Genomic DNA, 22,051 nt, shown 5'->3' on the forward strand with positions numbered 1-22,051 from the left:
ATGTGCAGAGACACCGGCCTAGGTCCAAAGTGATTCAAGTGCAATTTGTCTGACTATCTCTTACCCCACCCCTGTTCTGTCCAAAAACAAAATCTACTGGGCCACAGCTAAGGTTATGGCAGATTATGAATCTGGGCATCTCTGACCTACACAGCTAGTGTTTTGGGTTTTTCTTCTGGTTTAGTGGGAAGCCATTGCATTCACTCTCCTGAAAGAGGAGATATTATACATGTGATGAGGCCACTTTGCTATAATAATGGCTACACCCACTGCCACTCTGGAGACTGATCTCTGCAAAAGAGGCTGATGGTTTCCAGTAAGAGTCTAAGTTCTCGAATATCTACAATCCAATGTTTGAATGATCTATGTTTCCCCTTTCTCCAACTCCAGTGATACAAATATTCACAATTTCAGCTCTTTGAATCCTCCCAAATCCGTTACTGGCTAGTTACTCGTAATTGCTGCTACTCGTTAGGAAAGGACGTTCCCAACGTTTCTTGCGTGGATTTTTTTCGAGGTAAACAAGAAAAAAGATTACTAGTTGCTGGTTGTTGAAAGTCTAAACAATTGTACTGTTTCCATGGCAACAGAGGTTTCCATTTGTGAAAGGGCAAAAGAAGGAAGGATGAATGACGGCTTGGGGAGTTGCTGGTGGTAACACTGGGATTTACGATTGTGGGGGGGGGGATGAAGAGATGAGGCAGTTTAACCCCTTCTGTGCCAGAAAGCATTTGCAGTGTCATAAATGGTTCTGTTTTGGTCTGGCTGAATAGAAACAATTGGACCAAACAAATCTGGGATTTGTAATTGTAATTTTATACAGATATGTGCAAAGAAACTGGCAGCCGCACTGGGTGTGCCCCATATACAAAGCTTCTCCCCCTATCCTACAAGATCTCAGAAGGGACATGTATAGAAGGAACGCCGATCATGGCCTCACCTGTAGGGAGTGACATCTTCTTGACTATTGGGCTCTTCAGGCTGACGGGTGAGCTGTTGGGCCGCTCCCATGTTGTCTCTGTGAAAGAAATAAGATAATAAGAGTGTTGTACCAGCTCACCTATAGCAACCAGTCACCAGCAATTCCCTTTCTTAGCTGTTTCTGGCTCTGACAATGCACCAGTTATGCCAGGATCCATCCAATCCCCATCCACAAGCCCCATACCTTTTGGCCATAAATCTCAACTTTCCATTTCAGCGCCCCCCTCTGCCACAGGACCCTGACTAGCGCATTCCATGTGTGGGTTCTATGCATGTATATTACAAAAGGCTGCCTCCATGACTGCTTCCAGCATAGTGATGCACAGACTGGAGACCATCACGAGAGTCTAAAACACTATAGTCCTTTCTAAGCCGCTGTAACTACTATGGAGTGGGCCCAAGTGCAAGGTGTGCATCCAGACCCCCCCCCCCCACAAATCTGGTTACATCACTGTTAAAGGAAAACTATACCCCTCAAACAATGTAGGTCTCTATGACAATATATTGCTTAAAACAGCTCATATGTAAAACCCTGCTTCATGTAATAAACCATTTTCATAATAATATATTTTTCTAGTAGTATGTGTCATTGGGTAATCATAAATATAAAATTGCCATTTTAAAAAATAAGGGCTGCTCCCTGGGATTGTATGATTCACGGTGCACACAAACATACCAAACAAATTATACTTGTTGGGTGACATGAGCCAATTAACAGACAGAGTTTTCTCTTTTGTTTCCACACTTCTTCCTGTTACAGTTAGAGCTGCCGTTTTTCTGGTCAGGTGATCATGAAATGGTGGTTCAAGGCAAGAGTAGTGATGGGCGAATTTGCGCCGTTTCGCTTCGCCGAAAAATTCGCGAATTTCGCGCGAAATTCGCGAAACGGCGAAAAATTCGCGAAACGGCGCCGGCGTCTCGTTTTTGACGCCGGCGCCCGTTTTTGACGCCGGCGCCCGTTTTTCCGACGCCGGCGCCCGTTTTTGGCGCCGGCGACTTTTTTCGGAATTTTCGCGGGCGTTTCGCAAATTTATTCGCTCGGCGCGAATCGCGCAAATTCGCCGCGAATTCGCGCCTGGCAAATAAATTCGCCCATCACTAGGCAAGAGATGTAAAAGGGCAAGACTTACTTAAATACCAGTTTGATAAGATTCTTTAATATGCCACTTAATTTGATATAAACTATCTGTTGCTCAAGTATGCATTTTGGGGGTCTAGTTTTCCTTTAAACCAGTTCAGCTGAAGGCAGTCTGCAATCAGTAAGATTTGACCCATACAGCCTGATTGTTATTGGCACATTTTCTGCCTCTTTGATTTGTCTTATGTCATCTAAACTCTCCCCTTCTCTCCATCCAGCTCCTGTTGGCACCATCACAATTAAGACACAAGAAGAATATTTCACCTCCGTGTTCCCTAGGCCTTGAACTGGGCTGATCTGTTTCGTTGATCTCGTTAATCTTGAGAAAGTGATCATTATCTTTAGAGAATTCATTGCTCCTTTGTGTGCAAGTGAAGGCCGTGCCAGCTACGGAGTCTTTCCCTTTAATCTCACAGCTTCACGCCGCCAGAGGCTGATAGGAAATCAATTTAGTGCAGGACAATGCTCAGGGGGCAAATGGCTTTATTCAGCTGTGATAATGGGACTGCTATGGGGACTGCTGCAGCTCCTCACAGTAATAAAAACCCATTTCAGCTAGTGTCATCTCAAAGAAAAATGTCATATCTCTAAATGGATTTTTGGAAATTAAAACTAATTTAAATTTTGAGCATTTTCTTTAAATATTTGAATATTTCCTATAAAACCTCAGGAATTATAACTGAAAATAAATATATGATTGTAAATATTATATATTATATATATATATAATATTATTATATATATATGTATGTTTGTGTGTTTATATATATATATATATATATATATATATATATATATATAATATATATATATATATATATATATATATATATATATATATATATATATATATATATATATATATATATATAGTGAAGGGAAAAAACCGTCACTCACGAAAATGTCATAAATTATGCCTGGGTGCAGTCCTTGTTGAGGATTGAATGTAGAGCAGGAAATGAAGATCGCACTCACAGGTCTTAGAAGTGTTAAATGTCTCTCTATTCAGTGGACAATCTGGGCACTTTGAGAAAGGCTGTCGTGTCAGCCGAAACGTCAGCGATTGTCCACTGAATAAAGAGACATTTAACACTTCTAAGACCTGTGAGTGCGATCTTCATTTCCTGCGCTATATTTATATATATATATAATATATATATATATATATATATATATATATATATATATTTATTTATATATTATATATATATATATATATATATATATATATATATATATATATATATATATATATATATATATATATATATATATATATATATATATATAAATGCGGTTGTAGTTAACAGCGCACACTGGAAATTTTTTAAAAGAATTAATTTATTTATCAAATGTTAAAATTCACATGTATCGACGTTTCGGTCCGGATCTTGGACCGTTTTCATCTTGAAAACGGTCCAAGATCCGGACCGAAACGTCGATACATGTGAATTTTAACATTTGATAAATAAATTAATTCTTTTAAAAAATTTCCAGTGTGCGCTGTTAACTACAACCGGATTTCTATACAATGGACATGATAGCAGCACCTGGTTCCTGTTAGTTTTTGAAGGTTGTGCGAGAGACCTTTTTCGTTTTTTCTATATATATATATATATATATATATATATATATATATATATATATAATATATATATATATATATATATATATATATATATATATATATATATATATATATATATATATATATATATATATATATATATATATATATATATATATATATATATATATATATAATATATATATATATAATATATATATACATAATATGTGCAATGATGTCACTGTGTCAGTGTGACATCAGTACCACCATGTTGAGATTTAGCAAATGCCCACTAGATGCCAGGGAATTCCAGTGGATTCCAGGTATAAGGCTAGCACAAGCTTGGCACAAAATTCAAACCTTGAAGCCCACTAACATCAGTTACTTGGTCCAATGCCAGGTGCTCCTTGCTATTCTTATTCCTTGGTTACCCTTACCCTCCAGACCATGCTTGAACCCCCGATGTACCAGTGCTTACCTTCAGTTAACCTTTACTGTGCCTCTGTCTGCTGAGCAGAGCTACTTTTTATTGTCATCCTCCTCCTTGCCTGCTTTCCAGCCAGACTCCTACTTGGTCTCTAATCAAAACACTACGGTGGCCCCTGAGATGCCTTTGTGGGCCCCCTGGGGGTTGTATATGTATAGATAACCACAACCACTGTGGTATCACTGAAAATCAGTCTTTAGTGATGTCACAAATAAATGATTGTGATAATTGTGATGTCCTTTAGGGTCTGGCCACACGGAGAAATTGAATTATTTAACTTACACACTGGTCACATTTTGGTGATATTTTTCACCACGAAAGAGTACCCACAGACTCCAATGTATTACGATTTGAATATGCTTGCTTGATAAAGGGGGTTACCCCGAAACGTTGCATGCTGCAAACCATTTAATAAATTAGCAAGGGTTTACCCTGCTAGCTGTACTTGTGTGCCAGTGAATTTGCTTTGAATAGTTGCCCATTGACTTCAAAGCGGTTTGCGAATTTTCACCGTTTTGCAAATTTTTCAGTGAAGAGTGTTGTGTGCCAATGGGTTACCTACATGAATGTGGTTATATGGTGGTTTAAAGGGTTTCGGATATAGGTGTATGTTGGTGGGTCTAAAAGTAGACTTTCCACCTTTCCCTGCCCCCATATGAATTAACACCCATTTTTTTGGTGGCCACCAGAAAGCAGGCTAAATAATATTTGAGTGTGTCTCAATGGTTCCTCTTGGGTTTCCTTGCTACCATTTGGTAGTCTCCCAATGTAGGACTGATTCCTAATACTAATGCAGTCTATATCCAGTAACAAGCACTGCTGCCCATAGATCCAAGGCCAGGTACAGTCTGCTAAATCCCATATAAGCTTGTGAATAATATTTCTCAGATCAGATCCACATCCAGATCCCCTACAACTAGGGGCCTTTAAAGCATCTCCATGACTTTATTTCCTCCATCAGCACCTGTTTTGGCTCACACTAGTTAGTGGATCAACCATGTCGCACAGCTTCTATATGTGATGATCTTACTGGTCATCTTGTCCAGCTGCTGGAAAAGATCATGTTGTTGGAAGGAAACATAGTTTTGCTGCTTGGAGATCTCGCTCCAGATTCACATATCACTTCCAAATGTTTCTTGATGACCTTAAACATGTCAATAACTCAAGCTGGTCAAACACTGCAAATCTGCATCTTATCAGGCTGTGTATAGGACTACTGGGATTGGGAAAGGCTTGAATATCCCACATTGGCTCATTGATATGATCCTCACCCAACAGTTGTCCATAGGCCCATAGAACGGACCCCTGACTCCCATTGTTTTTGCAGAAACCTAATCCACAAGCTCCACCCTGAGTACCGTGGGCTCCTCTGCCAAGCAGCAAGACACTGATACAGGCATCATCTCCTTGTGTGCAGAGCATTTGGGGCTCCCCAGTAAAATGTGGGTGAAACTATAGGCCTCTTCTGCTGAACTCATTTCCATTCTCACATGGTTATCAGAGAGAGAAGACACAAGGCAGGCAGGCTCTATTAGCAGGAACAGGAGTGAGAAAGCAGAGGTACTATATAGCAAATGTATATAATTATAATAGTGGATTTAGATTGACAGGAGGTTCATTCTTCCCCATTATAAAGCACTGATAAGGTGCCATCTAGAATATGATGTGCAGTGCTCCAAAGATAATAAAGAAATGGTGAAAGTACAGGCTGATGGAATCAAGATGGCTAAAGTAATGCTAGATGAAGTTATCATGGCAAAACTGATAGAATTGAATACCATTTTGACGGCAGGTGAAGCACAATGGTGACTGTGGGGCAGTAGGGTGACTGTAAGGCATGATGAGGAAATTAAAATTGAATATCAGTAATGACCAATCTGTGCTATAATGTTGTCACATTATAGCACAGAGTGCCTAAACACTGCCAAAGGCTGATTGTGGAGCTTAGTTTTCATGCTGGACTACATTTATACTGCAGGTTTATTTTCCCTTTGATCATTTTGCAGTTGCAGTAAATGGTTGATGTAACATTCTCCAGCCTGATGTACATTCCCTAGAACTGCTCATTGGTGCGTCCAATGCTACAGGGAACAGAGAATGTTTTAGCGCAGATCATTGTGACATCAACACCAATCACTGTCAGTGCGGCCTCATTCCTTCTGCTGATTCAGCGCCGCTGCTGTGTTGTGTGCAGGCACGGGACAAATCAGATGTCCCAGAAAGGAACTTGTTATAATCAGCTGCAGCTAATCAGTGCTGCCTAACGAGCTTCCGTTCAATCAGGCAGAGTGCCTGTGCAGGTGCTTACCCAGGTGAAAGCAATTATTCATTTTGTTCTCCGCTGGGATGTAATTGGGTGATTTGGGGAAGGTGCGACTCTATAGCAAACACTGATTTACAGATAGGAAGGTATGATAAACAGAACAGTGATACAGGGGAACATCATTGGGATCAAAACATTCCAAACTGTTTCCCAAATCTTTTGGGTTTTATCAGTGAGATATCAAAGGCAAAGGGTTGAGCTCCTGGCCTAAAGGGTAAGTAGAACCTAGGGCTTTTGAATTGGGATATATAGCGATTGCCTATGTATATACATGTATACACTACTTTGCATAGCAAACGATGAGTGGTAGGCACCCTATACAGGTGCCTTGGTGCCATTTTTTACCCTATTTAAACCCATAACACTCGTGCACTATTTTTTCCCTGACCAAGGCCCCTGTGCGGAGCCGAAACGTTGGACCACCAATAAATCTCCACTAAGCGTTGGACCACCAATAAATCTCCACTTTCATTTGAACTATTGATTTGCTGTATTTCCTCGGAGTGCTGTCAATCCTTGCATTTATATATATAAATATAAGGGCATAACTACATAGGAAGCAAACCTCCCGGCTGCAGGGGGGGGGGCCCAGGAGATATAGGGGGCCCCCAGAAAGCACAAATTAATGAGCAATTTCAACATATATTTGTATAAAACAGGACAACTTAAAGGTCAGATTTTACCTACATGGCCATTCAAGCCCCTCCTGTAATGACATATCACAACAACCAGTGGTCAGTCTGTGCTATCATGACCAGCAGGGCAACAATAGAGTTTCAGGGGACACTGTTGGTAGTGCTGGAGCAGGAACAAAAAGGGTCAATTGAAGATAGGCACTTGTATCAAAGCAAGGAAGGGGAAAGTCTAAAGTTCAGTATTCAGGGGTTAACAGTATAAAGTCCAGGCAAAGTCAGACAGTCATGGGTCAATACCAGGATCAGATGAGGAGCAATAGTAACAGGAGCACCTTCCATGGTTAGAATGACCTGTTTTCAGTTCCGGAATCATTTGTGGATACTTGGTTCCCTGGTGTCTAACTTTTGTCACAAGACGTGCCAGTTCAATTTCATCATTGCCAAGCACCACAGTGCAAACACTACATGCTAGAGGTGGTATTATATCAACTGCGGTCATTAGCTAGACTCTGATGGGACCTCATATTTACTGTAGGTTATACTATTAGCATGTACCTAGTCATTTTGCCACGTTTCGCTGCAAAATGACGCCCGTAGACTTCAACGCATTTCTGTGAATTTTCACCAAAGAGAAATGGGTCAGATTCGCCCATCACTATTAGCATGTTTTTATACTTTAATAATTGTTCTGTGTGAATTTGTAACATTCCATATATTGTCTTTCTAACGCTCACTTCTCTTCCACCCTTCTAGCTGAGTCACATGTGATGGAGGTCTCACTCTCTCACAGTTGTTCACTTTCTCTCCCTCAATAGCAATTTTTTTTGGCATATTTCGGATACAATTTACAAATAGGTAGCGCTTCAATGAACACCGGATTTATGCAGAACAGCCTGGGAAACGGCAGCGCAGGTTACAAGAAAAAAACACCAGGTCTGCACCCAAAACCTTAATCATAATAATAATTAGCCTGATTATCACTTTATAGAATTAATTTAAGGCTTTGAGACCTCAGAGGGAAGGTACAGTAATCACACGGTTCTGGGTTTGAATCAAGGAAGATTGGTAATTACTGTGCTTAAATAAAAAGCTTTTCCTATAAGGAACAGGGAACTAATCTTGGCACCATGAAGGTGCCTATTATAATCATAAGTGCGATGTCTGTAACATTGTGACTCATGTTATGCCAGGTTGTTATTTTGTGATAACAATGATAACAGATAACAGAGATCAGGACAAAGCATTTCTCTACTCACAGTTCCCAGGCTGCTCTCTTTCCTTCAAGGGTTGGGGGGACCAAAGCAGTGACAGGCTTTCTCCTAATATTGATCTTGTAGTTCAGGGACAGTGGTTTGGTTTCTGCTGGCCAAAGGTCTTCCAAAATGTTAAACCCTGTGCGTCTGCTACTTGATCATGGGAAAGGAGCAGTAAGCAGTAAGTACAGTAAGCAGTAACTACTGTAGGAAGATTGGATTCACATACCCAGGGGGAAGTTCTTGATTGACCATGGGAAAGAGAGCAGCCCAGGTACAGGAAATACAGAGAATCAGAGCTCTGTAACGAAGTACTGGGAAAGGATTGGATTTAATATCAACAAAAAACTCCCCTTAATAAAGCCTAATAAACACATGGGGATAAATATATAACATCTCCCCATGCAGCATGTTAAAAGACTTATTAAAGAGGGTCAGGAATAAAATACGATACAAATATGAAACATTGATGGCATGCAGTCAGAAAATCTAAATTCTGCACTGCCAGATTTATTAAAAGGTGAGATTAGAGCTCACTGCAAAAATATTCACTCACTTTCTGTTCATTCCTATGGGATTTTTAGAATTGTATTTACCAAATGGTGAACTCTAACTTTCACACTGATAAATAAATATCCCATAGGAATGAATAGAAAGTAATTGAATTTTTCTGTGATGTGCTCTAGTCTCACATTTTGATATATCTGCCCCATAATAAGTCCCATGTATTAAAGGGCGAATTTAAGTGTTATTAGAGCTTTTAGAAACCACGACTAAACTAATTAATTCATTATTAAATGATTCAATCATTTATCAAAAAAAGCGCAAGTGGGAAATGTTGCTGAAAAGTCGCACAGAAGCCAGCATCAAAAAAACAACAGAAAACCTCAAAAACCACGAAGCAAAGAAAAATCTTCCAGCTGTAGAAGGGACATCTGGCATTGACTTCAACATCATTTCAACTGGTTTTAGATGGAGCATTTTCGGATTAGGAATTAAAGTTGTGTTGCGGAAAAGTCATGCTTTTTTTCCCCGCAACTTTTTCAGGTTTTTGGAGACAAAAACGCCTGACCGGAAAAAAAACACTGCTTATTAAATCAGCCCCTATGTTTCTGTTTGGAAGGTCAGAAATTGTAGTTATAATTTGTGAGATTTAACTACTCGAGGTTCAGTCTGTGCAGTGGTGATGCTAAGCAACAGCGCCCCCTTTCAGTGGTATTGCTCATCTGAGAACTGGGTTTGCTCTGTTTTATCATACATCAATATATTTGGGGCCGGGGCAAGACGGAGGTACAGTATATCTGTGCCTATATATTTATTATACAATTACATTATGTGCATATATGATATGGGAGACATAATTGCCCGATTCACCTTGTTTAACCTCATTGAAATTTCACATGACTGTATAACTGAATAAGGGGGACTGTTTATTCTGATCAGGAATGTGAGTAATGCTGGTGCACATGTGCAGTATATGAGATTATATAAGCTGATACTAAACATAAACACACAGTGACAGTCTGCCACAGGAAGACACGGGAAGCGAAATAGGCCCAGAGCTATAACAGATCTCATAGGCAGTAACACCATGAGGGTTTCTGATGTTTACAGCACAGCAGCATAGATATAATTCAAGGTGAAAATAGATAAAGATAAGAAAGAGACCTTAATACAAAGCAAAATGGCTACTACTTAGATACACAGCGCAAGCATAGTTATCATTTGCCGTTTTTTTGGTTAGTCAGTGGGAAGGGGTGACTACACATGGCCCCCTCAGACCAAAGGCAGAAACAAATCATAAATTCCATTGTAAAACTAAACTAAAAGTTGTGTGTTTCATTCCTCTCGGAGTCACACCCAGAACCAGCTGTGGGACATCAGCCTGGCTCGATCCCGTTCCGCTATTGACAAATATCTTCCTGTTGGGTAGACGTTCCCACCCACGCTGAGATTTATGTGTATGTGACATGTCTGCACCAACGCCCCTCACTGTCCCCTCTATAAACTGGGATGGGCCTTTTGGGGGGATATTAAATACTAACTTTTATGAACAGACCAAGTCCAATTAAACTGAGCCTTAATGCTGTTCCCACTCAACTGCCTCCAAGAGCTTTCTGGAAAGGCAGGGCCAGTGAATTAATACTACATGTCATACTACCAGTTGGACCTGTGCCTCTTAAAGCCCACCAGAAAGCCTGACATCAATGGCCCACTCTCTTAGACAGTGCTAAATATAATAGGTGTCCTATAGACCTATGGTGGCCAATGGGCAGTGTCCTTGGGTGCGTCCCACTGGAAGATCTCTGGTGCCCTAGCAGGCAGTTCAGCAGTAATGCTAACCCACCCCCCAAACTAATGGCATAAGCCACAGGTTAGACATTACCTCTGCTGCTTGTGGTTGGCTGCAGTAACACAAACATGGCTGCTGTTTCCAAGTCTTTTGTCATAGGAAACCATTCCAGCTCTGACCAAAGGAAAGAAAAGAAGAAAACAAAATCTCGGGCTGCCAGGCTTCCAGTTAACACAATGAGCCATTTGGCACCTGGTTAGATTCATTTCTGGCGTTTTTATAGCCGTGGTGACATCATCACGTCTTTTATTGGGAACAGAGAGTTACACAATGTTACACAGTCTCTTTCCCATTCTGAGGGATCTAAGGCAAAGCAACACCATGTCTCCAAGTCATTTATTGAAAACGTCCGGCAGAGTTAACGGAAAGACGTTATATTGGGCCTGTTTCCCCCGCAAAGAGGATCCATGAGAGTTTAATAAAGTTTTGCTATTTTTTCAGAATTAATGGTAAAAATAATATGTAAAATTTAACTATTTAAAGTGGAACGCCCTGTTGGGTAGGTGAATTCAGTATTCCCCCCAATACTCCTGGGCTACTCTCTTTTCCATGGTCATGCAGGAGGCTGAAACCCCAAACTGAATGATTACCAGTGTAAGACTGAGGTAACTGTGGCCACTACAGAACCTGACCTGAAGGGCACGGCCGCTGCCAATCCACCCTCCCAGCACTGCGCGTCCCATCTATTGTTCTCCCCCACCAATGAGAGATATGTGGTGGCATAGAACCACGAGGACTAAGGCCAGAATGTCAGTGGGCAAGTCTAACCATGGGGCTAAATAAGTTTTACCCCAATGAGTTTTTTCTTTTATTTATTTTGATTGCACAAGGACACCCTCTAGTGAGCAAACCCACCAACCAACTCTCCCACAGATCTCTATAATAAACTTAAGTCAGTGCCGATGTTGTAACAGGCTCCTCCTCCTGGTGAGCAGATAGCACTACAGTTTAGGAAAACAAAAAAAATGGCAGAGGCTTCTCCCTGGAAACACATGAAGGACCGTAGTGCAAGGAATGCAACAGCAGGGACGTTGGCTCCTTATTATTAGTCTGCCAAATAGCTATTGGGACAAAGATGTATATTTATTTAATAAAGCCACTGAGCAAAACATGGTTCACTCTCACATCTTGAATGAATAAATGAATTTCTTCTGAATTAGCATATATTAAAGAACAGCTGCCACACATCTGGGCCGCCCCAAATCTTTGCTTTAAAGTGCTGCCATCCTGCTGATTGTGCATCTTCACAAGCAGCTCATCAGACACTTACATGCAGAGATCTCTGCCAAAGGAGCAGGTCAGCAGCTTCCCATGTTTTTATGCATCTTAGAGACAGTTTAAAGCTCTCTACTTCATACACAGAATTAACATCTTATTTTCTCCTTTGCTCTCTATCTGTTGCGCTGAGCTGCCTCCTGGGATTATGCTGCCCAGGGAAAGAAGATGCCACTAAGTGCAACAGTCACTGTATCTTAACACATTAACTCACACCGATTGTTATTCACTGTGATACAATGTACGGTATATCACATTGTATCAGTCTGTATTTCCTTTCACCATAGGGAAAGCTTGCACCATGCTTGTTTGGGACTACAGCATAACATCTGGCCAGAAGGGGCACCTCTTTGCTAGAATGAAAATGTTGAGTAGGAAGCCAAAAGATAGGAACATTAATTCTTAAAGGTTATATTTTTGACCCTAAAATATAAGGGGTCTTCATCAGGGGTATGTGCAGCAAGTACAGTGGGTACAGAATACAGCAGAAAAACATTGGCACAAAAAGATGTTAAAGAATAATGGAATTAATGAATCTGCTTCTTCACAGGTAATTGCTGCTGCCTTGTTGAATTTGGCCCTGTAGCCCCACAGTGTGCATGTTGATAGCTTGTTTGTGTTGCCTTATTTGTGTCTCTGATCATTTCCTTAGATGGGCAATAAACTGCAGGCTCTTCTCCAGCAATGTCCCAGCTCTGGTTACCTACATGTTTTGGGGAGACCTGGGCTGGGGGTGAATGGCTCACAAGTGATCTCAATTTAGTTGAACATTATGAAGAACCATGACTGAGGACCGTGCAGCTGAGGCTTGCCTACATAGATAGATGAACTACAGGCTCACATGAGGATGTGCTTCATAAACTATGAGAAACTGCCTGGTCAACTACCTCCTACTGATCTCCATGTTACTCTTCACTGCTTTTTTGACTCTCTGTTTGACTCTCCTTGTCCATGTTGAAATCTCTTCATTGCTGCCTTGACACATCTACAGTACATATTTGCTGCCTCTATATATATATATACACTATACACAACTTCACAGTGATGGTGGTGGGAGTAGACATTCAACTATTTTCTTGTTGCTGTTCCAAAAGCATCCGTATTCCTCATCCGTACTCCTCACTTTTTCCTATTTTCCCCCTGTTGAGGTTTAGTGGTTCTACACTCTCTAAAGAAACCCCTCTGTCACATTCATTGCTCCGCTTACCCTTGACTTTCAATCCTGACTCTGCACTGACAGATCTGCATTGACCCATCTAAGTCTTGACCTTCTCCCTGTCTCCCTTTCTCCATTTAACCTTTTCCTCTGATCTCCAGCAGTGGCCAGAAACAGCTGCCCATAAAGAGAGTCACTTCCCTGATCCAGTTTTCACCAAATCCTGGGTTTATATGATCTCTTGCCCTGACTCTATATACAAAATTCACAGAGTAATGCAAATAAATCAACGTACTTCGGGCTTCAGACATTTACACACAGGAAGTCATTTATTTAGAGAACAGATTCCCATTATGACACGGCACATGGCTTCCATGTTATGGCTTGGACAAAATCATTAGCATCACCTTCCATTTTATTTAAAAAGCAATTAAACCAACTGGCTCTAGAATAAAAAGAAATTCAGTGAACTGGGAACTGCTAACAACAACACGATAATTGGAGATGAATGTAGAAAGCTGCAACAGTTTTGGGTGGGGGCTCTGCCTTTGGTCTACTGAATCCAACTATTGACACTGTGTTGTTTTGTTTCCCCTTTACTGAGCACAATTCAACAGGAACAGACCCTAAGTTTGCTCATAGTCTGTACAGAGAGATACCATAAAACATAGCAGCATAGGTATTCCTCTGTACTAAGTGTAATACAGCAGGGACATGCTCTAAATCAATTAATGTCATCGCCTTTTGAAATTGGCAATGGCTGAATTAATTAAACCCCATGAATGTTATATAATGTTATAAGGAATACAGGCCTCCCACATACAGTGTCACTGTGGCTCCACCTTATGCTGGGGCAGTATATTTACCTTGTTGATTTATCCTTCATAAATTGAAGTTGTTATAATTTAATATATGTAGGAAAAGCAGCCAAATGTGGTATTAGTATTAGTATTGTTGAAGTCCTGAGTTCAATTACATCCTAAGCACATGTATCTTTTCTAAAGTTTCAATGAACCCTGTAAATTAGGATTTAGCTGAATCCTCCACAGCAGTTTAAATACCTAACCGAATCTGAACCTTCTGCACAAGGGCAGAAATTGTGCAGAAAATCACTTGTGTTTTCTGGGTTCATATTCGGTTTGGCCAGGATCTTTGATTCAACCGAAGGCTGCTGAAAAAAGCTTGGATTTGGCCCAATCCTGAATTAAAACCTGGATTCGGTATACCCTAATCATTTCACTACACGGGTATAAATACAGGCTGTTAAATAAAGATATGCCAGAATCAGTGGCTCTATGGGAAAACTCCCAATACTGATACCTGAAAACATATCAAGTGGGATGTGGGTCTCCCATAGTGGACGTGCAACACCGAAAATTAAACATTGCATTTCAATGAGAACCTTGTCGATAAATAAATATAATTTTTTTTTAGATATTTTATTAAAAAAAGTATTTACAGTATGGGTGAAGTCTCCAAGTACCTAGCACATAAATAAAATAGCAATAAAACCAATAATGGGGGCCCTCCACCCAAACACAAGTGATACAACAGTGTGATAGTTGCACAGTGCATGAACATGTACGAGAACTTTAAACCATAATTATATGCAGTTACGATATTCCTTGTGGCAAGTCTGACATATGTAAATGAAAGAACGGAAATGTGATTTACTACTAGTGATGGGTAAATCTCGCCTAATCTGCGAAACAACAAAAAAGTCGCCAACATTGAAGAGAATGAAGAGAGTGTTTTTCAAACTGCAGAATTATTTTTCTTACTATGCATTAGAATCTATGGGTGGTTTATTTTTTTCGCGGCAAAACTTTATATTGCACTCATCCCAATTTACTAACAATAAGAGTAACAAATATTCATAAATCATCATCATGGATCATTATGAAACTATAGACCCTTGTGGTATGGCTGGTGAAAGGGAAGTATTTGTTCACAATTAGCTGTAGCTAATTAATACCTAGCAAAATGTGTGGGCCTACAACATCGGTAAATGATACAGATGTCCTCACAATGGCTAAAGTCGGGGGCTGTAGGGTACCCCTCCAAAGATTTTTTTGCAAGAGGGGCGGTGCCTTGTAGTTACGCCACTGAAACCTATCATGGTCTAATAAGCTATAACCTCATACTGTACTATCTGAGAAAAACAATATGGCAGCTCCTTACCACATGATTCAATGCATATGATGTTAACTTTATTCTGAAGCAGATTATTAATGAATAATGAAGCTAGTTTTCAGCCTATGTTGCTATGAGTGACAAAGTATGACAACCAAATGCAGCCAATCAGATTATTAGGATTGGACTAACAGCCGAAGATCGAGTTTGATAGCACAACAGAAAAGCACCAATCACAGGTTAAATACAATTTCCTGGAATAAAAATCTCACACATTACTGTGACTACGTCCTCAATCTGCCACAAGGTGGAGACTTCTGATGTATTTACAGAATTAAGCACAACACTACCAATACCAGAAAACCAAATTAAATTTCCCTAAATACATACACACGGGCCACATTCACAGACATATACAGGTAGCTGACAATGTTCAGGCATTTTTTTTATAGTAGATTAGCCAGATGGGAAGACGTTTCCTTTGCACCTCATACTTGCTGGACAATTTTCTGTGGCTATATTGACAGCAATTGTTATTCCTGGACTGATCCACAATAATGCCATTACCCCTGGGGTTCTTTTCTCATCCTCAGAAACACTGGGGGGACACATTTATTGGCATATTACAAGTTTACCTTTCATCTCAATCTTCTTTTTTTTATTATTAAACACAATGTGTGTGATAATAATGTAATTTCCCTTCATGACTGGGATATAAATTCCACTTCTATGGTTTTTATTCAGTACTCTATACAATGTACCCCAACCGGTTGAACATGTATATATATAATTTATTAATACCCAACCTCCCATTGGGGTTCCCAAACATCCTGCATGGTCAGATGACCTTTCTTCACTAACTGCTGTGGAGCCCAAAGAAAGAGCTGGCAGAGTTCACTCCAGGGATTGGCTCTCCATTGCTACCACCAGCTGGGACGGATCCACAGAACAAGTCAGAAGATGCAGGAGAGACCAGAGATCGTGAGGCCAAGGGGAGGCCCCAAGGAGGGTCAGAGAAGGCCATGGCTGGGTTCCAACGTGCAAGAGAAGAAATAGGAACACAGGCAGATTCCTTCCCACCACCCATTGTCAAAAGGAGGAGTACGAGTACAATTGGGGCATTGCCAGATCAGTGACAGGAATTTAGGTGAAAGGTTCATTATTTACCAACACAGCAAGATCCTGCTGTATCAGCTGCGGGGTTGTGCTTATGTATCAGAAATGTTTCTTCTAATGATGAACTTGTAGTACAGTGATTCACAGCTTTGAGCCAACAACTAGCTGCAGTAACAAAGCCCAGTGGTAGTTGATAGTGAAGCTTGTGGGAGAACATCAGTGCCGCAACACCATGTGCCATGGATCCCAGTTTGATGAGCTGTACGTCCTGCTCTTGGGCTGCTTTCTTTCCCATTGTCAGACAGGAACTTTGCCTAGTGTAAGTAAATCCTATTCCCACCCACAGTTGTGTAACTAAAGGCTTTTGGGCCCCAGGGTAAAATTTGCCCCACCACTTTCCACAGGGCTCCACTCCCCCATGCCATCTCCTTGCTGCTGTGAAAGTCAGTGAGGGGCTTTATTTGGAGAATGGGCCCTGGTGCAGTGGTATCCGCTGCTTCTCAAGTAGTTACCCCACTGCCCCCTAGCTACCCAGCCCTCAGACTCTCTACTCCCTGCTTCTGGGCTGTTCTCTTTGCCATAAACCTTCAAGAAAGGATTCCTAAAGCTCTAGTAAGATGTAGGCCTTTCACCAGAGGCCCGAGTACCTATCATTATAGGGGCTGGAAATTTAGAGCAAAGTATGTGGTGCCACTTTCCCCTGTAAAGACCTATTTTTTCCCTTCAATCCATCCCTGCATTTAGCTGTCATGACATGGGGTGATGAACTGTATTGCTAAGACAGTCAATAAAAATGATTCCAAGGAATAAAGTTGTGGGGAGGGGCCAAATTATGCCAGCATGCTACAATTCCAGCCCTCTAAGCACATGGTCCCTAATCTCAGGGTCCGGCAACAGAATCAACAATTCCTACTCTATAATCCTCTGTGAATTAAATATACTCACTCTCCCTAAACATCTGAGCTTAGATGAACCCTCCCCAATCACTCTCTACTGATTCTCTGTTCCCTTTAGATTGTGAGGCCTTTCAGAGGAGGAGGAAAATAGGCACATATAAAATATACCAGCTTCCTCATTAGTTTTCAGAAGAGAGTTCCCAATAAAATGAACAATTATGCTATAACACATCAATATGAAACTCTCCCACCAGAAACACTAATTCGATTCCAATAGGTCAATGTCATAACTCCCAACCATTTTTCGCGGGACAGTCTGGATTTAGACGTCTCTCTTTGATCTCCTGCACTGAACAGCCAGAGAAAAATACAATGTTTCTGAAATGTATGAGAGGCTTTTGGCAGAGAGCCCAGAATACTCAGCACCTGCACTTAGATACATTTGTAAATTTTTCGGATAAGCACATATACAATTGTAACTATTTTAGATAAGCAGGTCTCTTGAGAGAACTGAGACTTGCAGCTTAAAGGGCAATTCACCTTTATAAGCAAAACTGTAATAAGACATAAAGCATTGCCCTACAACCCCTAGAAATGTGTTCAGAGTTTCCATAACATGCCAAATTTTGCAAAATGGACATGGTATGTAGGGGTGTGGCCACACAATAGGTGTGGCCAAAAATGTCACCGCGCTACGATCCCTCTTTCTAATTTTCAAATGTTGGGAGGTATACAATGTTTAGTTATTCTGTCCAGGGGACTTCAGGGGTCTCAAGCACTGAATCTTCTCAGGTACTGAGCTCACACTTGGCACCAGGCACAATACAACCATGTGGTTATTAATCAGAGATAAGGGGAGAGAAAACACTTTAATCAACAACCCTAAAACTGGGTAAATCATTACCTGACCCCGTGGGAATACATAGCAACATATAGTACAGCCCTGTGGCTGAAGTACACTGGAACTCACCATTTGTTAACGTGTTGACGTAATACCGGCGTCCCTGCGGAGACATGTAGCTCTGCCAGCCTTGTGGTAGGGGCACTTGGGTCTGATCATCGATTCTCTGGGCGTTCATCATGCCAGGTTTCTACAAAGAAAACATGAAAAAGAAGTCAGTGCCACTGTTATTCCCATAGTGGCTTTTTGTACCTGCAGGAGGGAGTGCATGTGACTGTCTGCCCTTGCTTTCTCCCACACAGTCTTGCTTTATGGCAGGGATTCTAGCTATAGTTCCACTAGACACACAGCAGAATAAGTCACCCTTAATCTGAAAGGCCCATTTATATTTACAGCAGTGCTGGTAGTAAAGGCCTGTGATTGGTTGAACGGGGAGGGTGAAAGTGTTAAGCGGGCTTGCTTGAAGCACTGAACAATGGATTAATATAAAGCTGTTATTATATCAAGCATCAAATATTCACACTGAGGGTCACGCGTGTCAGTAGTCGCAATCTTTCACACGTCACAACAGTGCATGGACTTGGAATAATAAAAGCTGTGAATTTTACTGTTAATTAAAATCCCAAAGGCTTGGGACCCCTGTACTATTTATAACAAGAGCAGATTTCTCCAGATAAAGATTACAGATATATTAAGTGGAATACGATATCCTCTCAGTGTCTTTTACATGAAACTGTAACTCCCTGCAATCCTCAGCTGCTTCAACAGAAGGTCCAACAAGCACAGCAAGAGCTGAAGGGGAACAGAACTGCCAGCCCTGCTCCACTGTGCGACTTGATTACCTAATGATCTCTTTTAGGGCCCTCCTGGAAGGCGCAGGGTTAAGCGATGCATCTGTGGGATTAAGTGCAGGAAGCTGTTACCCAGTTGTGCAACACCAAGAAAATAAAATTCTCTCTCTCGCGCCCACAGTCTTGTAGGAACGGCCCTAACAATTAGTCCTTTCAGTCACAGCACAATGAGGGATTGTCTGGCTGGGAGCACATTCCTGAAATATCACTAATTCATTCCCAGTGAAAAGAAAAAAGATGACTGGCCATGTCTCTGGTGTACAGCAGCCCCCTGTGCCCCCTCCATCACAGCTATAAATATGAACTCACACAGGGTCATTCCCTGCCAATCAAACAGCACACAGAGGTTCCAAGGCACCACGGTCTACTCTACCCCATTGATCTGCCCTGTCTGTAAAGACCAACTGATGATTTGTTGGATCAGCCACAATCCCCAGTATCCTAAAGATGGCCATGCACAGGCTGACCTGACCAGTTCTCCGACCAATTGGCCCACGGACCAAACAGACATATGATGAGTCGTGTGTGTGTATATATGGTATTGTTATGTCTCCTCTTTTTTTCATTTCGGCTGACAAATAAAATGTATATTCCTCAGCCATATATCCCATTATGACTGGGCAGTATGGCAGAAATTGGCCAAACACTGCTCCTATTCTTGTCCAATCAGAAAGCAGTATGCTCCTACACAGTCAGTCACATCTACATATGGTAGATATGGTAGCTTGGCCACCATTACCCAAATAGCACTCACAAGGTAAAGGCAGAATATCAAGTTGCCAACATTGCATTTTTGCGGCTCCAGCAATGATAGAGTGTTATACAGTAGTAACCGCTGTAGTCCCTCTTATGGCTGCCCTCCTGCTGACAGATTTTAGGCAGTTGAGAGAGAAAGTGAAGGGTAAGAGAAAGGGAATGAAGAACTAAAGAAGGGGAGAGAAGATGGAGGGTGGTAAAGAGTAAGGCCAAACAGTTGGGGGGGGGGGATAGAAAAGAGAAAAGAGTCAGGAGAGAGGAGAAGGGATATTAGATTATGGAGAGACAAATGAAGAGGAGCAATGTAGAAGAGGAGAGAAGAGAGAGGATGGGAGAGAGTAGAAAGGAGAAGGCGCGAAAAAAGGAGAAAAAAAAGGAGAAAGACCAGTGAAAAATAGAACAGGAGGATATGGAGCAAAGTTTACAATGATACTAGAACATAAGAGAGAGGTATATGAGGGAACAGCGGCAGGAGAGAGAAGAAAGAAGAAGGCATAGCATCTAATGGGTTAAGGCAAATATTGGAGAAAAGTGTGAAACAGAGGGGCCTGGCTGGTTCTTGGCAGGGGAGAAGCAGGAGGAAATGTTGGGAGAGGAATTTTAAATACAAATCTGCTCAAGTGACAGGAAAGTAACTTCCTTGTGAGCAAATACTCGAGGTTCTGGGCCAGCAAACCCTCCGCTGATAGAGAACAGGTGGGACGGCAGCCTCATGGGCCCATTTCCTAATCATTCCTCCCAGTGCAGTAGATACAATGGGTTCCCTGGGTATCAGGGGTAGGTACTTACTGTGCAGGTGAGAGAGGGGTGGGGATACACAGTTCCTCCCAGTGCAGTAGGTACAGTGGGTTCCTGGGTATCAGGGGTAGGTACTTTCTGTGCAGGTGGGAGAGGGGTGGGGATACACAGTTCCTCCCAGTGCAGTAGGTACAGTGGGTTCCTGGGTATCAGGGGTAGGTACTTTCTGTGCAGGTGGGAGAGGGGTGGGGATACACAGTTCCTCCCAGTGCAGTAGGTACAGTGGGTTCCTGGGTATATGGGGTAGGTACTTTCTGTGCAGGTGGGAGAGGGGTGGGGATACACACTTCCTCCCAGTGTAGTAGGTACAGTGGGTTCCTGGGTATCTGGGGTAGGTACTTTCTGTGCAGGTGGGAGAGGGGTGGGGATACACAGTTCCTCCCAGTGCAGTAGGTACAGTGGGTTCCTGTGTATCAGGGGTAGATACTTTCTGTGCAGGTGGGAGAGGGGTGGGGATACACAGTTCCTCCCAGTGCAGTAGGTACAGTGGGTTCCCTGGGTATCAGGGGTAGGTACTTTCTGTGCAGGTGGGAGAGGGGTGGGGATACACAGTTCCTCCCAGTGCAGTAGGTACAGTGGGTTCCTGGGTATCAGGGGTAGGTACTTACTGTGCAGGTGGCAGAGGGTGGGGATACACAGTTCCTCCCAGTAGAAAGGTACAGTGGGTTCCTGGGTATCTGGGAAAGGGGGAGTGGGGTAGGGTTGGTGGGTAAGAAAGGTATCTCAGTAGGAGGAGTTTATCATTGGCCCAAGCAGCACACATCATAGAGAATAGGGTCACTCATGGGCATCCCATCATCCAATTATAAATAGGATATAAATGAGCAGGAGACAGACGTTTATATTGTCTCTGAGTGGGATATGCAACTCCAGGAATAAACAATTTGAATCTGTGCAAAATATTTATGTTGTTTGTTGTTTCTGGGGAGCAAGAAAGAAATCGCAGCTGTGCGTGTCATTCATTATGCAAATCCAAGGGAAAACAGAATCCAACAACATGCCAAGTGAGGCACATGATTTATACCTCATAAACTACCTGCACTATGGGGGTGGCTTTTTAACCAAGGCTTTATCTACATAGCTGCCATATCACTTATGGTGGCCATAGACGCAAAGATCCTATCATACGAATCGAGGATTTTCGGACCGTGTGTGGAGAGTCCCGTCATCAGAGATCGGTTGTTTGGTCGATCGGACAGGTTTGGTTTTGTCCCGACCGTCCCGCCGGAGCCCATTGCGCTCTCATCGTAATCTGATCTTTCGGCCATAGGGCCGAACGTTCAGATTACCCCTGATATAGCCATGTCCGTTAATGACATATCGGGGAAAGATTGGCTCGTTTGGCGATGTCGCCAAACGAGCCAATCTTTGCGTCTATGGCCACCTTTACTCTATTTTATCATCAGAACATCCCTGCATATGGCAGCTC

General features: G+C 41.9%; 1 protein-coding gene across 3 annotated transcripts in view; it reads right to left on the bottom strand.

Annotated features, from left to right (window-relative positions):
* The window catches only part of gas7.L (growth arrest specific 7 L homeolog), a 104,189-nt gene that overhangs the window by 30,359 nt on the left and 51,779 nt on the right, over positions 1 to 22,051 (bottom strand). For all 3 annotated transcript variants that reach the window (XM_041575416.1, XM_018233867.2, NM_001097086.1), the window contains 2 exon segments: positions 18,287 to 18,407; positions 941 to 1,018 (listed from right to left, as the gene is read on the bottom strand). In XM_041575416.1, the coding sequence (XP_041431350.1) occupies positions 941 to 1,018; positions 18,287 to 18,398 (190 nt within the window). In that variant the 5' untranslated portion in view covers positions 18,399 to 18,407.

Source organism: Xenopus laevis, chromosome 9_10L (genome assembly GCF_017654675.1).
Source record: "Xenopus laevis strain J_2021 chromosome 9_10L, Xenopus_laevis_v10.1, whole genome shotgun sequence".
NCBI lineage: Eukaryota > Metazoa > Chordata > Amphibia > Anura > Pipidae > Xenopus > Xenopus laevis.